At 29.6% G+C, this 17,927-nt stretch overlaps 1 protein-coding gene across 8 annotated transcripts in view; it reads left to right on the forward strand.

Moving 5' to 3' along the window:
• Positions 1–17,228, forward strand: part of LOC145270111 (chloride channel protein 2-like) — a 328,843-nt gene extending 311,615 nt beyond the window's left edge. For all 8 annotated transcript variants that reach the window (XM_080125735.1, XM_080125715.1, XM_080125717.1 and 5 more), the window contains 5 exons: positions 1,198–1,239; positions 4,538–4,573; positions 10,142–10,246; positions 11,221–11,307; positions 15,337–17,228. In XM_080125735.1, the coding sequence (XP_079981861.1) occupies positions 1,198–1,239; positions 4,538–4,573; positions 10,142–10,246; positions 11,221–11,307; positions 15,337–15,516 (450 nt within the window). In that variant the 3' untranslated portion in view covers positions 15,517–17,228. The remainder of the gene's footprint in view (positions 1–1,197; positions 1,240–4,537; positions 4,574–10,141; positions 10,247–11,220; positions 11,308–15,336) is intronic.
• Positions 17,229–17,927: the final 699 nt, after the last annotated feature.

The following is a 17,927-nucleotide window of genomic DNA, read 5'->3' on the forward strand; positions in this document are numbered from 1 at the left end:
CTTTTGAGGAGTTTCAAAATCTAAACTCATTTGGATCAGTAAATATGCTAAATTGTTGATAGGTTTGAGGTGTAGAAAGCTTTGACAATGCAATGTAAGTTTATGAGCACTGGATGAATTGAATGTCTGTAAAAAATGAGATGATATGTAATGTAATTTTATTTTTTTCTATTTTTAATCATTCCATCCATTTTAGCCAGTTTATTAAATGTTTAGTATTTATGGTGCATTCACTCGGCAGAATTTAAAAATGCAAAGGAAATCATGATCTTTTTTCAAAATTATTTTCAAACAATACGCACACTTTTTCTCAGTCCACTACATTGTATATAAATTTTTTTTTGCTACATATTCCTGATAATTGTTGATTCTTGCAAATCTTTTGGTTTTATTGTTTATCTATTTTATTTTGCTAATTTCGTATGTTGAGTTATTTGCAGAGTTCCCATGCAAATTAAAAGAATCATTGAAACCAACATTTATTTCTTTATGAACAGCTTTACATAAAATCAAGATTTTCACGTTTTTTTTTGTTTTTTTTAATCTATTTTTGATTTTGATATAGAAAATAAGCCAAAAGAACAATTTTATTTTGAAAACATTTATTTTGATTGGAAATACAACAAAATTTTTGTTTGTTCTCATTATTTTATTAAAATGTAATTTTTTTAATGCTATTTAAAAATATTTTGGTATGAATTTGTTTTTAAAACAAACATTAATTTTGGATTGTATCCCCTTTCGTTAGTATAATTCTTCTGAAAATGAAAAAAAAAATACTTGTAAGTTTAAGTGCACTTGTATCCAAATTTCTGTTTGTCACTTAAATAATTATGGATTATAAAAATTTAAAAAACGGATGGAATATCTTTTTTTATATATATATATATATTTTTTTTTTTTTGAAAAAGATAAATTTCTTTAATAAAAAGTCACAAGAATTGTAACAGTCATTTTAGAATATTTGATATTTGTTTTTTTTTTTTAAACAAACATTAATTTTGGATTGTCTACCCCATTAATTAGTATAATTCTTCCGAAAAAATAAAAAAAATACTTCTGGTGAATTTAAGTGCAAAATCCTGATAAAATAAATAATAAGCCTCATCCAAAATAATGTTGGGGAAACATTTAAAATGAAAATTTTTTTTGCACCAGATTTTCTAATATTTTTAAACTGCTTTTATATTTATTCAGAAAAATAGTATGCCCGAATCTCTCCGCAATATCTTCAAAAGGGTGAGTTCTAAAAAAAACCTTTTACATGGAAAATAATAATTTGTATTTTAAACAGTATTTTTTATTATTAAATAGAACAGCAATGGATATACGTTCTCCCCTCCCCTGCCATATAAAAGAAAATGCCACTCATCAAAAAATCATTAATAAAATTTACAAACTCTTATGCAATTCAACAAAATTCATTACAAGTAAATTTCACCAAGTTTCAGTCAAGAATACCCAACAGTGTTTGTTTTATGTCACAATTATTTTCCTTGCAATCACACTTCAATTGGTTTGAGAAAAGAAACGCGAATAGTACTGATCCAATGTATTAGGTTAGCAACTAAGTTATTGCTGTTTTTTAAATCTACATTTTTTTAAAGTAAAACAATTAACAACTATTTAATCAATGATGTATTTTCCATTCATATTCACAACTTTTCCCAACGTTCAACAAGATTTCAATATTTTTTTGGTAGAAATCATTTGATTTTGATGAAAAACCAAAATAAAATAAACACAATATATTTAAAAAAAAAAACGGTAAGAACTTAGTTGCCAACCCAAATAATTTGAAACTTTCTCTGAGGTCATTCTGGCAGTTTCTGAAAAGTTGGGTTAGAATTTGATCTGAAAAGGTAAAGATGTGGTTGTATAGAGATGAGATAAAGTTTGATGTTGTGTGTGTGAAAGCAGTGATTACAAAAACTGACAAAAGATTCCTAAATCTAATTTAAAAATGTTCAACTTTTCTGACTAATTGAAGTAGTTTTTTTGTGTAAAGTTGTCTCTTCTTGGGTTACAAATTCTTGATAAACTGTCATTTCGTACTCAATGCCTTTATCTGTTGTGCCAATCACTTCTAATTGAATCTTCTGAAGACTGATAATGACGGAGAAAAAAATAAAAATTTGGTACTAAGCCAGAACCTGACCCAGCATCTTTTGACAGTTTATGATAGACATCCAAAAAGTTGCTGGAAAAAACTGACACGAACATTGCCAGATGAAAAATTCAAAACGCTGAAAACAAAACTAACACAAAAAAGAAATGACTTACCATAAGTTTTTATTTTTTTCTATAAAAAAATTTTTTTTTTTCTTTTTTTTCCACAAATGTTTCAAAAAATTCTTTTTTAAGAGGAAACACCTATGATGGAAAAATTTTTTTAAGAAAAATATTAGTGTTTTAACAGAACCAATTTTATCATCTGCTGACAACTGATTGGCTAACTGTGTTGTTTTTTTTGGCAACTTACCATAAGCTACTGGAAGATGTTGATGCAACTTTGGGTCAGATTCTGGATAAGTACCAACAATTTTATTTCCTTAACACTTTTACCTAGTCATGGCTGACAGAACAAGAACAATTTCCCCCTGTAGATTAAATAAATGGTTCAATTCCAAGATTCTCAATTTGATATGTTTCTGAATTCGAAGGAGACAAAAATTGATAATTCATATTTTGATTATTGTTCCCACTTTGAGTTTTTATTCTTACGTTTCAGCCAATCTAACCTTAGACTTTCTTCAGATGTCTCTTGTTAAACTTGGGAATCTTCCTCTCAAACTCTGGAATCTACACACAATTTCAAGTGGAACTCCTTTAGTTAAGCCACAGGGCTAGCATGCTCTCATATCATCGGCCATGATTTGGTAGAAATTTTAAGTCACAATTGTATTGTTGGTATTGCCTGCACTGAAGAGTATCACTAAGAACTAAATTTTACTGAGTATTTTATCCATTATGCCATGGATCCTTGCAGACTTCTGGAGGTTGAAATTCAATATGTAGTATAGGACATATCAGCTTGACAAGAAAGTTCTTGCGACTCTTAACTTTTAAATTCAGATGAACATATCTCAAACAAAACTCAGAATCAACACACTTTTGCCAGCGCAAAACAAATGTATTTATGCCAGTAACATAAAAATCTTGCGATAAAGTCGCTTAAGGCATTTTTGATATCGCTTGATATCGAAGCATTTCTCATGCAGAAAGTTGTCAAGATGCTTGAAAAAGTGGTAGTCGATAGATGAGAGGTCTGGAGAGTATGATGGATGAGGCAAAGTTTCGTAGCCCAATTTGTTCAACTTCTGCAGGGTTGGTTTAACAACGTGCGGCCAAGCGTTGTTGTGGAGGAGAATTGGGCCTTTTCTGTTGATTAATGCTGCGTGTTGTCAAAGTTTCTGATGCATTTCATGCATTTGTCAACAGTATTTCCACACATAATGGTTTTGCTTGCATTCAAAAAACTGATGGATGAGATCGGTCACAGACCACCAAACAGTCAGCATGACCTTCTTTTGGTGCAGCTCTGGCTTTGGGAAGTGTCATAGAGCTTTGTCGGTTTCTATCCACTGAATTTAGCATCACTGGTTGTTGTAAAACACCAACTTTTCATCACAAACCACAACCCACTCGAAAAACAGGTCATTCTTGTTGCGTAGAAGAAGGGAAGATGACATTTCATAACGTTTCTTTTGGTTGGCGTTCAATTCGTAAGGCACCAATTTATCAAGATTTTTTTGTCTTTCCAATCTCTCTCAAGTGGTTGAAAATCGTTGTATACATTACATCTAATTCAGAAACAAGTTCTCAAACAGTTGTGCGTGGATTGCCGCTTAATTGATCGTTGTCAACATCCGATGGCCGACCACTACACTCATCATCTTCAACACTCTTGTTGCCGCCACAAGATTTCTTAAACCACCTGTGCGTTCAATAGTGATTCCTTGGTCAAACGTGTTGTTGATATCGCAAGCTGTTTCAGCAGCTTTTCGGCCTAGTTTGAATTGAAATAAGAAAACTGTGCGAATTTGCTTTTTTCCATCTTGTATTCAACGTTTTGAAAGGAATACATAATTGTTTTAAAACGACTTTAATTTAAACGATTCGATAAAGCGAAAAACACTTTTTAAAATGATAAGTAAAATAAAAGTATTATAACAAAAACTTATTTGAAAATACATCATTCAAAATCAAAATTAAAAATTCGGCAAGACTTTCTTCTCAACCTAATACTAAAAATACAAAAATACATTGCTGATAGAATGCTTTCATTCTAACTCCATGGATTAAATAAAGGGTTCTGTTTAAAATTCTGTGCCGATTCCCAAAGTTGTATAGATTTCTGAGTTTGACAAGATACACCTAAAGAAAACCAGAGGTTACGTTGACTGAAATGTTATGAAAATAATAAAAATGAGAACGATAATCCATAGAATTAAAATCTAAGTGTTATATGTTCTTCTATTTGAAAACGTTTTGCCAAAATGGGATAATATTAAATGTTTTATTTTTAATTTTGCAGGAAAGTGGAAAAGTTAGCCACCAAGAAGATATTAAGGTATGTTGTTGTTTTTTTTTTTTTTCAAACTTTGGTATTTATGCAGAATAAGGATCATGTGATTGTCAGGATTTTAATGTTTGAAAGTGTGAAACAAAAGTTTTGATATTTTTTTTTTTTTTCCACACAAATGCTGCCCAATTTTATTTTTACTAAAAAATATATTTCTCTTATTAAAAAGATAATCCAATGAAAAATTAATTAAAAAAAAAAAAAAAAAAATGAAAACTATATTCTTCGTTGTTACAAAGAATATACAATGAATAATGATTGGAAAATTTTTACGAAATTCAAATCATGAAAAAAAGAAAACAATCATTGTAAGACGAGTTTAATGAATAAATATTTAATTTTTGAACAACAAACAACTGCTAGCAAATAAAAATTAAAAAAATTTAAGGATAAATAGTATTTTCTTTTTTATAATGAACCAATGATAGCAAATGAATGTTTTCTTAAATGATGTTGGTTGCTGTGATTTCATTGACTTAGCGTTTCAGCACCTTTTTTGCATTTACATAAAGTGCACAGAAAATTCTGATGACAGCACTTTATTCAGCATAAGTATCCAATCTTTTAATGCTTTGTCTATGAGGTTATTCAGAAAATATTTATCAATTCCAGGAATCCTCAGTTATATTTATCAAAGATTTTATGATAGCAATTTGCTTCAGCTGATTGAGCACTGTTGAAATACTGATATCAAGTGCCTTAGACATTTCAACATGATTTTTATTACATAATTCACTCTTTTACACCCTAGCCCTATTACGCATTAACCCTTATCATTGGCTGGCCTTCAGGCCTTGATAAGCAGTGATTCCCTTGTAAAAAAAATTTTTAAATTAACTTTTTATCAACTGCATAGCCGTCCTTTACCTTTATCTTCAAGCCTATCATTGCAACTATGAAATTTCTTAAATCATTTCCGTACTGTCTGACCACTTGTGAACTCTTTTGTATATGCTCAGTTGATATTGGAGCTGTTTGGGGAGTGTTATGACTGAATGAAAAGAATGCCAGTTTCTTCAACTCTTATTACACATGTAAAATGCTGTATACAATGCTGTAAATAACTAAAATCAACTTTTACAACCACTGCTGTTGAAAAGAAGATGGCTACAAAAAAGATGTCTACTACAGCTACATGTTATCAATGCAACAAAACTTCAGCTGTTTATGTTACATGCCACTTTTTAAATAATCTACTAAAGACATTCTTGGAGTGAATATTCTAATGGCCGTAAATTGTTAGAATGATGAAAAAAAAAAAAATGAAATTTAATAATAATTAAAAAAAATGTTTCTTTGTTGTGGCATGATGGGCATCCCCCATGTTTGTGTTCGAATTAATATACGAGAACAGAAAATGATTGTTGTATTTTGTCATTTTTTATTATTTTGATCGTTTAATGCTTTGTCTGTGATTGTTTAAAAAAAATGACTAATTTCAGAAACAAAGATTTTCATTTTAATCTTTTGCAGTACTGACATCAAATACTTCAGACATTTCTTTGTGCTCCTCGTATTTAATGTTTGTGTGTACAAAGTATCCGAAATACTGTATATACTTGTGTGTAAGTTGATGTGCATTTTAAGACCAAAAATGATCATTTTAGGTATTACCTGTGTATAAGTCGACTGGATTCTAGACAAGTTAAATGGTCTGTCTCTTTCTTGCACGGATAATTTCCTTTTTGGTGTTTTTTTTGTTAGATGTGTTATAAATTGTTTTTCGGCATCTGTGAGTGATAATACGTGCATTTACGCAAGTGTGGTCTATTAAATTTCCATATATAGAACCAACCCACTGCAGACTACCATGCAACGAATGCACATGTTGCTAATCAGACATTTTGATCAATGACTTGAGGCGCAGTTACTGTTTTTAGACATAATTTATATCACGTACCCGTCATATACCGTAATAATGTGAACGCATGCGTTAAGTGCCATTAAATGGTTTCATTGAATAGTTGTCATTAAATTGTTAAAACTCGTTGAACATAGGGGAGAATGACATATTGTAAACACTACATTTCCTAAACTACTAAAAAAAACGTCATATCATCATCGAAGACATCAAATCGAACTTAGGCCTATAGCCACATCTAGAGAGTGAACATTGGGAGGGTTATTCTAATTATTATTAAGCCTCCCACTAAAAAACTGTGCCTGTGCTTACATACTGGCGAACACACTGCAGTGGGGTTCGGAAGGAGTGCAATTAATTACTAGGATTACCGGTATATACCGAGTGCACAAACAAAATGGCATTTTCTATGTTATGATCGAGTGCTGAGTCGCTCTTTACAAACATTTCCAAAAACATTACCTATAAGTCGACCCCCCTTTCCCCCCTAAAAAAAATGACCTTAAAATCGTCTCCCAGAAATTCGACTTATACACAAGTATATATGGTAAGGTTGATGAAGCAACTGACATTTAAAATAGAGTAGTCATTTGGGAGAGGTATCTCTTTTATTGCTATGAAGTTGCAGAGTAGACTGAACTTTAAAGCGTTGGTAAAACAATTAGCCTAACGCAGCCCTTGCACTAGGTGGGTTCCACTGTGCAAACATTTAGTTGCCTGTTGGAGAACGATGGATCTTCTCAACATTGCATAATTCACAAAAAACTCATACAAATCCGTAGATAATTGTGTGATAATCAGAAATTCATTGACTATTCTTAAAAAGAATACTCACATCCACTCACACCTGTGTCTCAGCTTCACTCTTTCTCTCTTTGAAGATTAATTGAAGAGCTGCTGTAACCTTTGAATCCTCGGTGCAATTAATCTATATTGTTTCTCTTTTAGTCTGTCCACCCATTCCACATTTTCTCAGTAATTACTGGACTGATCTGACTGAAGTTTTGTATGAACATGTTATAAGGTGCAGCGGACTAAGTATCATGATATTCGTTCAATGCACAGTTAGGCATTATTAGGTTACTGCAATATTACATTTACTCTAGAAGTTTTCGCAAAAACATTTGGGCCAATCTGGCTGAAATTTCGTATGGCCCTTTGTATGGCAAACTAAGTGTTATGGTATCCGTTCGATGTAGAACTATGGATAAATATGGATGAGTGTTTAATGCAAAAATGAGCAACTATATTTAACTATCAATTTGGCATAAAGAACTCATCCTAAGTCAAAGGCCGTAACTTTTGTCTGTTATTAATGCAGTAAAAAGTCTAAAAAGGTGATAATTCAGGTAGAAAATGAACAGTTGACGTAATATTATAAATCAAATATGGAAGGTTTATGGTCACAGAGGGTCCAGTCAAGGGAAGATAATCCTAAATTAAGAATTGCTATAAAGGTTGAAGCAAAGATCAATATTCAGTGCAATAAAAATATATATATGGTTATTGAAGTGTTTGACTGAACTCCAATCTATGGTTCCCCCCTTTGCCAAACTTTCACAAAAATCACTCGACTAGTTACAACCACTATAAACAATTTCTCCCACTCTTTATCTGTGCCTAAATCTAAACACAGATTCCATGAACGAAACTTCTTTCCTAGAACTGTTCGCCTGTGGAACACTGTTAATCTGTCCTGCTTCCCAATTGAATACAAGATGGTAGCCTTCAAATCCAATGTAAACAAATTCTTGTTAAGCCGTTCCCATAAAAAAATCAAATTCTACCCAGTTTACATCATTAACGATTACTACACTAACACCTTTACATTCATTAACCCTTATCCTCGAGTGGCCTTCGGGCCTTGATAAGTGGTGACTCACAAGTAAAAAAAAAAAATTCACATAGTGATAAGTGGCTACAACGCAATAATGTAAATGGAGGATTTCTAGATGCAAGGACAGCATATGTGTGTTTTGTCGAGTTTATTTGTAATCAAACTTAAAAATAAATACTTTAATATAATCAGCCTCATCCGTTTCTAGTGCGACAACTTATATTTATAACTTTAGAAACTTATAAATCACAATAACTATTTCTTAAATTGACAATTGCCTGGTCGTAAAATATATTTTGATTAATGCAGATTTTGTATTTGTTATTATATTATATTCAACCCAATATATAGTAATGATTTAAAAAGTTTAAAAAAAAAAAGAAGATTTTTGCGTCACCACTGAGAATCGAAACCAAAACATTTAGCTTACAATTTACTTTTTCCTTTGACGTTAATGCCTAAGCTATGAAGACAAATTTGCTGCAAGGCTAAAAATTAAAACATGCATGCATATTCGTAATGCCGTTGTTCGACCATCACCTAGCAAATTCCATTTTCACTTTTGCACTGTTTTTCCTCAGCTAAAACCCAAATATGAAGTTAATTATAAATTACAACTAATTAAAATGAATTTTTTTCTGTACATATCTCAATTCCAGAGCTAAGGAATATTTTAGCATATATTAACATGCCATAAAAGTATATAAGAAAAAAAACCTGTTCTAGTCTATAACTCCCTAACCCAAAGAAAAAAAAAATTAATTTAAAAAAAAATCTTTATGGTATACATACCTGTCGTGAAAGAAAACATTGTACACCGAAAATCACATCAATTGATTCAGTAGTTTTAGTTTCATACATAAAATCATTTTAAAGTAATAAATGGGAATTCATAGGCATTACCATGATGTACAAAACTGATTTTAAACTATTTCCGAAGAGTGTTGTGAGGACGCGATAATCAGTGATGAATTTGACTTTTTCAATGCCTCCTCCTCCCCATGTTAAAAATGGCTTTCTAAAATGTTGCAAGTTTGCATTATTTGAAATTATCTCCCTTATTCTTTTAAACTATTTGCAAAATAGTGTCGAGATCATTGTTTAGCCATAAAATTTGATTTTCTTTTAAAATAAAACTATTTGATCACTCAACAGTTTTTGGTGTACAATATTTTCTTTCTGTAACCATTTTTGATTAGAAAGGATTGTTGTTATAGACTTGCACCAAAAAGCCAAGGGGAAACAAATGTGTATTAACTCAGGTTTACTATAAAAAAGGGGGGGGGGTTACTTCTTTTTACTACTTTTTCCCTCATAAAATAATTCTCTTCTTGCCCACCCCTATTCTAAAGAAAAGCCTGTCTGATTGGTCAAGGCAATTCTCCTTGACCAATCAGCAGACACCCTATTTGTTGGGCTGAATGCAAAAGGCCTTTATTTTCCCTCTTTCCCGAATGCGAAATCATCCAGTCAACAAGAAAACCTTTCCTCCTTAATTTGAATTCAACTATTTTACTTTGAACTTTTGTTTCTCGTACATAAAATAACTTTATAGTTGGATTTCTAAAGCCGCAAGCATAATCAGTTTTGCAAGGACTTTTCTTTATTATTATTATATAATTTAATGATTTAACACATATATTATCCTTATCTCAGTATTATGTGTCTTCTGTATTTCCTAACTTCGGCAAAAGAGAATTGAAGCAATCCCTTGCTAAAACATTTTATTATTGTAATTATACATGAGTGTGTGGTGGCTTTTTATCAAATGAAAAATTTATTTTTACGCTTTTTTATTTTATTTTATTAAAATTGGATCAGTGTTTTCTCACACTTTCCATTTTTGTGTTTTCATCAGGACAAAGACCGAGAAAATGCCTTATTGAACGAAACAATCAACTGGGAAGGATGTCATATTGACCCAGCCCCATTCCAATTAGTAGAACGAACGTCATTACACAAGGTAAACACATCTTTTCTGCAACAAATGTTTTAAAAAATATTGTTTTACACGCTCTACCTATGCTGCTCAAGACACTTTGTATTTTTTTTCTTTTAACGATTTTGTTTATCCACACACACACACACACACACATATATATTAATTAGACTTTGTATCTTAAATTTGATTATCCTAATATTTGAGCATTAAATTATTAATTGAACCAAATTGTTATACAACTATAATTTTGTAAAGTTAATCTTGCTTTAATTTTCCTAACTTTCAAAATTTTTTTAATGCATGCGGATTTGCTAAGAACTTTAGTAGCTCATCTTGGAAGCTATGCTAGGAATAAATTTTATTTACTTTCCTTTCATTATCTTTTATTATATAAAGGAGAGATGTGTGTTTGTGTGTATGTTTGTATGTCTGCTAAAAACTTGTCATCCACATCAGACTGGCATGAAACTGGTATCATCTTAAAAGGCAATGCCCTGGATGCATAATATATGAAAATTAGAAAGAAAGATTCATTCTGCGCATGTCAACTCGACCACTTTTTGGAGGGGGATCCGTTTTTGCATTTCTTTGTTCACAAGTCATGCACGCGTATTAAATTAAAATTATGTTTCAAACGCTTATTTTGTAACGTTATGACATCATAAGCACTTCTCGCCGTGTAGGCATAAGCCTTTTACCTTCTTCCCCTCTTTTATGTTTGAGCCTGGCAACTGTAGCTCATATTGTTTGGGTTGCACGGGCACTCCCTGCTATTTTGAATGAAACAAAAGTTGTTTTGATTCATTGGAGTGGGGGTGGGGGCAACTAGTAATAAAGAAAGAAATTATTCATACTTACCGTGAACAAAGCTTTAGAGAAACTCTGCTTGCGGCTCTGTCTTTCCTCTTCTGGTTGTTGAAATTTGAAAAGAAGAAATGGATTTTATGGAAATCCCCAAAGTTCAACATTTTAAACTGATTTTTCCTTTATTTCAGGTGCATTCTTTGTTTTCTTTGCTTGGCCTCAGTCATGCCTTCGTCACAAACATTGGAAAACTGATTGGTGTAGTCGGCCTTAAAGAGGTAAATTTCGCTTACATTTCTTTTTATTTTGGTGCTTAAGCAGTATAATGGAATTTAGAATAAATGCATTTCAGGTGAAAACGTTACATACATATCATGCCGAAATTAGTATGAATTAAAAAAAGTTATGAAATTTATCCAGTAGAAGATGTGCTAGTTATATTTTTCTATAAAAACTTATAGATATTAGAAGTCCAACCTTTCTATTTTGAAATGGTGAATTATCATTTAAAGCAAGGGAAATAAGTCAGAATGATAGATTGAAGTTACCTCCCATGGCTTTTAAGCACTCTTACATTATTCGATAAATTGTATTTTTATTTTAATTATTTTTCTATTCCATCATTTTTTGTAATTTTTACTCATTTCGACATATGTAAGTACATTTTTTTTTTTTTACCTGAAATATATTTGTTTGGAATTATCATTAAATTTCAGAAGCAATATTATTATTACTAATTCTGTTCTACTGCTTATTAAGTACTTTTTCTAGAATCCCCCTTTCACTGGACAGGTTTGGTCTAAGGTTTGCATTCATTCATCCCGTGTTTCTTTATAATTGAACTTCACACTGTCGCCATAATTTGTTGAGCATTTTTGCCATGGCTGCCATAACATGCCATATCATAACTAAAATTTAAACTTATTCAGGCAATTGGATTAATTTCAAGTTAGTCTATTTTTGAGAAATTTTCTGAAATAAGGACCATGCTATCAACAGAATTTTCCAAGCAGTTTATGTAAAATGTCGGAAGGTGTTGTACGAAAGTTTTGTGATTGTTTTTTTTGTGCAAACATTCATTGTAAGGCAAATTTGATGAATAAATATTTATTTTTTGAATATCAAATAAGTTTTTTGATTTAGAATGTTTTTGTTTTGTTCAAATCAGGATAAATATTTATTTTTATAATGTTTTCTTAAATGATGTGGGCTGCTGTGATTTTATTGGCTCAGCATATCAACTGAAAAATTAAGAGTTACAGAAATATGCAGAGAAAAATGACAAAACTGAAATGAATGAATTGATTTTGGAAAAGTTATAAACGGATGATGACAAAACAGTATTTTCCGATTAACATTGGAGAGCAAAATGTTCTCAACTGAAGTGTTCTTGTCCATATCTTTGCCCCCCCCTTAGAAAAACTAAAAATAAAGATATTCATCATGTACATACTCGTGATGGAAAGAAAATAGCATATGCCGTAAATCAAATTTTATGACTAAGCAATGATTGATAATTTTGCAACGCCATTTTGTAATTCATCACTGGTTAACTCTTCAGAAATAGTTCAGAATCAGCCTTGTACATTGTTGTAATGATTACAGATTCTCATTAAATACTAAAAAATAAAACTACTTGATTAATTTATGATTTTTGGTGAATGGTTTTTTTCATCGTAAAGATTTTCCATTATTTTTGTACGCCAACTGAATTGTTATTTTTCACAACTTGTAAGATAAAAATTAATAATTTAGATCATTAGGACTATTTTCATCTTGGTTATTATTTTTAATATCAACATTTTTTCATCTTGGTTATTATTTTTAATATCAACATTTTTCATCTTGGTTATTATTTTTAATATCAACATTTTTCATCTTGGTTATTATTTTTAATATCAACATTTTTCATCTTGGTTATTATTTTTAATATCAACATTTTTCATCTTGGTTATTATTTTTAATATCAACATTTTTTTATTTGCTTTTCGTTTCCACTAAATAAGGAGTTGTCGTTTTTTGAACACTTGTTTTTATGTCAAATTTGGTAACCTATATGGAACTCTGAATCAAACCCATGTTTTTTTAATTTGCAGGGTTAGATTGTTCTTGATCCGTTTGCTAAAAAATTTTTAAATACATTTTTTTTTAAGTATACGTGCGTGCGTGTGTAAGGAAACTCAACAAATCTTTGATCTACAGTCTTGAAATTTGGTATAAAGGGTATTTGTGGTATGTGGAAAAAATTAGTTTTCATCCGGAAAAAAGAGCTGCTTAGGGGTCAAAATTGGTACTTGGGTGTTATTGGATTTTTATCTGTCAACTGTTTCATGATTCTGCATGTGTGAATCGTATACATGACAATTTCTTTATGTTAAGAATAAGTAGGTTTGAAAACACTTGTACTTGACTCACTCTTTAGGTTTTGGGTTCGATCTCAGCTTGAGTATATATATATATATATTTACTTACAAGAAGTGAACTGTTTAGAAAAAAAACAATACTTGCATACACATGTCTCAGTTTCTTTGTTTTATTTTATTTAAATTATTTTTTTTTAAAGGATTTTAACGTTAAGTCTAATACCGAGCAACACATCTAAAATTAGATTTGATTTAAAATTTCCAATATTCATGCTATAATTGTCCACATATATTTTCATATATATATATATATATGATACAAAGGATAAAAGTGAGGATTAACAATCAGTTTTTAGTTTTTTTCAAGGTTAAAGGTTCAACCCTTACTGAACTTATAATTAATATTTCTATTCTGTTATAGTACACAGAACAAGAACAATCTACTCCTGTGGATTGACACAAAAGATTTGTTTTGAATTTCCATATTATAGGTTGACAAAGATTCTCAACCTTGAAAATATCCGCCTGAAAATTGTTGAAGGTTACATCACCTGAAAACACAGCATTGTGAAAATAACATCCAAGATGAGAATATCCAGATAATTTCTACAGTTTTGAGATGACGGTTGATAATTTGTATTGTTTTGCAATACTGTTCTCATCTTGTGTGTTATTTTCCCATTTCAGCTCATGTAACCTCCGATTTTCTTCAGGTATATCTTGTCAAACTTGGGAATCTGCACAGAATGTCAAACAGAATCCTTTATTTAATCCATGGGTGTAGCATACTCGCATTTCGTCAGTCATGACTGGGTAGAAGTAATTTGCATTTGTAATTGTATTTTGAGTGCCGCACGCAATGAGGATGGAACCTTCAACCTCTAGGAAGAGCGTAACTTTACAATTGAATTTTACCAAATACTTTATCCACTATACCATGGGTCCTTGCGGAGAGAAAGATTTCTAAGTTTGACAAGATACACCAGAAGAAGGTTAGAGATTACATCGACCGAAACGTTATGAGAATAACACTCAAGATGAGAACAGTAGTCCAAAAAATCTAAATAATATAAAATACCAAAAATTACAAAACCTGTTTGATTTAATTTTCTTTTTCTTTCATTAAATTTTTATCTATAAATTTATAATTTATATCTATAAATTTATAATTTTTATCTATAAATTTATAATTTTTATCTATAAATTTATAATTTTTATCTATAAATTTATAATTTTTATCTATAAATTTATAATTTTTATCTATAAATTTATAATTTTTATCTATAAATTTATAATTTTTATCTAATAATTTATAATAATAAATTTTTATCTATAAATTTATAATTTATATCTAATAATTTATAATAATAAATTTTTATCTATAAATTTATAATTTATATCTAATAATTTATAATAATAAATTTTTATCTATAAATTTATAATTTATATCTAATAATTTATAATAATAAATTTTTATCTATAAATTTATAATTTATATCTAATAATTTATAATAATAAATTTTTATCTATAAATTTATAATTTATATCTAATAATTTATAATAATAAATTTTTATCTATAAATTTATAATTTATATCTAATAATTTATAATAATAAATTTTTATCTATAAATTTATAATTTATATCTAATAATTTATAATAATAAATTTTTATCTATAAATTTATAATTTATATCTAATAATTTATAATAATAAATTTTTATCTATAAATTTATAATTTATATCTAATAATTTATAATAATAAATTTTTATCTATAAATTTATAATTTATATCTAATAATTTATAATAATAAATTTTTATCTATAAATTTATAATTTATATCTAATAATTTATAATAATAAATTTTTATCTATAAATTTATAATTTATATCTAATAATTTATAATAATAAATTATACAATTTAATTTTCTTTTATTCTCTGCAGCTTCGTAATTCCATCCAAGGTCAAATTGACGCACAGGCAAAAACGAAACATGCAAACAAAATGGAGATCGAAAGTAGCGACGAGGAGTTGGATGACCCGGCACAGTTGGAAGTCGTCAGAGAAAATGGACACAGGGAAACATTTACATTAGTCAAACGACAATCAGAGGAAACAGTTTGAAAGATTTAGAGAAAAAAATAAAAAAAAGAATATGATTATAATGGGGGGGGGGAGCTAATATTTGAGCTGGAATCAAATCATACAGTCTATCATCGAACCCTCTGCCACCAACCATTTGGTTATTGACCACCGTATTCATCTTGTGCCATATTCAACAGACTTTTTTTTTTTTTTTTTTTTTTTTATCTTTGTCATCCAAAAATCGTTAAGATACCCATACAGCCCAATCAGAAATAGCAAAAACATAAAAGAATACACATCGTTATGGATATGTATGTATATCATTATGCATGTATATATGTATGTATGTCGTTATATGTATATCTTGCGGAGTTTGTACAAATGTAAATACTAATCTGCTTGTTATATACGACATGTATATCGGTAAAAACATTTTCTTTTAAAAAGGACAGATAGACGAGGGTTTTATTATGTGCAACAAATTAAGGCATGACAAATGTACTGCAACATTTTCAGTCACAAAATCAAAGTCTTTGTACATGCATGCAGGTGTTTTTTTATGCACTTTCCAATTCTTGTCATGAATAGCTGTTGACAGTCTCATCTCTTTCACTAAGACAAAACACTTTTCATTAAGAAAGACACAAAGGAGATGTCTGCTGAGTTTTCTTCAAGGTTTTATTTGGAGAGAATAGACTTCGGAGAGAGAGAGAGAGAGACTAATGTTATTGTAGCTAGTTATTGACCTAACTTTTTAACTTACTGAAATAAGTGATACAGATGGACAGACATCAAAGTAATATTCCGCTTAGATTACAGGATTTTTACATTATTGGCTGTGGCTTGTTCACACATCTTCCAAGGAGAGACTGATTTCAAAATCCTCAAACCATGATGTCATTTGTTATCATCTCTGTTTTGTCTACAACCTCAACCATCACCCACATTTCATTCAACCCGTGGAACAATTCTGGGTTATCATGCACTCAAATGTAACTCTTGTCAAAATTCATACTAGTTAACTAAATTGCTACTGACAGAAGGTTTCTAAACTGTAACAGTATGACAAGACGTGACAAATTGCTCCTGCTGATACTCTTTGTGTAATATTTAGGCACGTCATTTTCTTAGCAACGTGGGATTCTTAGGTTAAGAACAACATAGAAGCAACCGATTTTAACTTAGAAAGACTGACATGCTGGGTTTTTTTCTCGACTAAAAATCTGTGTAAGATTAAACAAGTTTTTTTAACTGATGGGTCAAGATTTGCGGGATTAAATAATTTGTTGATATTTTTTATTAGAACTTTTTTGCACTTCCTTATCGTATGAGTGAAATTTGATAATCCAAAATTGAAAAAAAAAAAAAATCAACAATGGTATCTACTTATTTATTATGTCAACTTTAACTAAAAGCAATCTGCTTGTCATATCTAAATTAGTTAAATATTTCTGCATTGTTACATAAAACATGTACTTTCAAGATTTAATGAATTACTGATATCTGCCATCAATTTTAACAAGACTGAATTACTTCCCCTGACTTCATGATGCTTATTCGTATAAATTTGAAAGTTATTTCAAATCTTTTTGGGTTTTTTTTTTTGTTGTTTTTTTTAAATATTTCCCCCAAATGTGAAAAAAGTGATAATTTATTTATTTTTAACAAAGATTTTTAATGTTAAAAAAAAAAAAAAAAAAATTTGCAGGAGCAATTTGTTATGCTTAAATTTATTGTCTGAATATTATACATTTGTCGTGCCTTAAATTTTTTTTTCGATAAGTCTTTGTAACAAAAATAAACAAGTTTATTTTTTTTAAGACTGACAGGCCAAGACTTGGGGAAATTAAAAAAATTGAAATGCTTACTTTTTATTGTCAATCTTTTGTTTTTAAGTAAACATTTACTACTAAAAAAAAAACACTATAAAAACAAACAAAAAATTGTTAAGAAGTAAACAAATATATTTTATGTTTAACATTTTTTTTTTTTTTTTAAGACTTAGAGGAAATATTGAAAAAAAAACCCTTTTTTTTTTCCGCTAAAAATCTTTGTAAAAAATAAAACGGAGCAATTTGGCGCACACAAATGTCTTATATTTGTCATGCCTTAATTTGTTGTACGTAAAAACCATGGACAAACAGACAGACATTATCATTCTGGATCTTCCTGGAGAATCAGCATAGTTTTTCTACTTTTATTTTCTTACAAATAAGTTAAGAATAGCAACTAAAAGCGAGGGGGATGAGATAAGAAATAGTTTTTAAGGGAGATCTCCTTTCGACTCATAATAATCAAAGAAATCGTGTCAAATGTAAATGATATTTTTTGATTAAATAACTGAAAGTCGAGTAAAAGATTCGGAAAAGCAAAGCAAAAATTAGTTAATATCTATTGTTTTTTTTTTTTTTAACTAATAAGTCACCACTTATCAAAGCCAAAAACCCATC

Source organism: Euprymna scolopes, chromosome 4 (assembly GCF_053919585.1).
Source record: "Euprymna scolopes isolate OS-2025 chromosome 4, ASM5391958v1, whole genome shotgun sequence".
In the NCBI taxonomy this organism is placed as follows: domain Eukaryota; kingdom Metazoa; phylum Mollusca; class Cephalopoda; order Sepiida; family Sepiolidae; genus Euprymna; species Euprymna scolopes.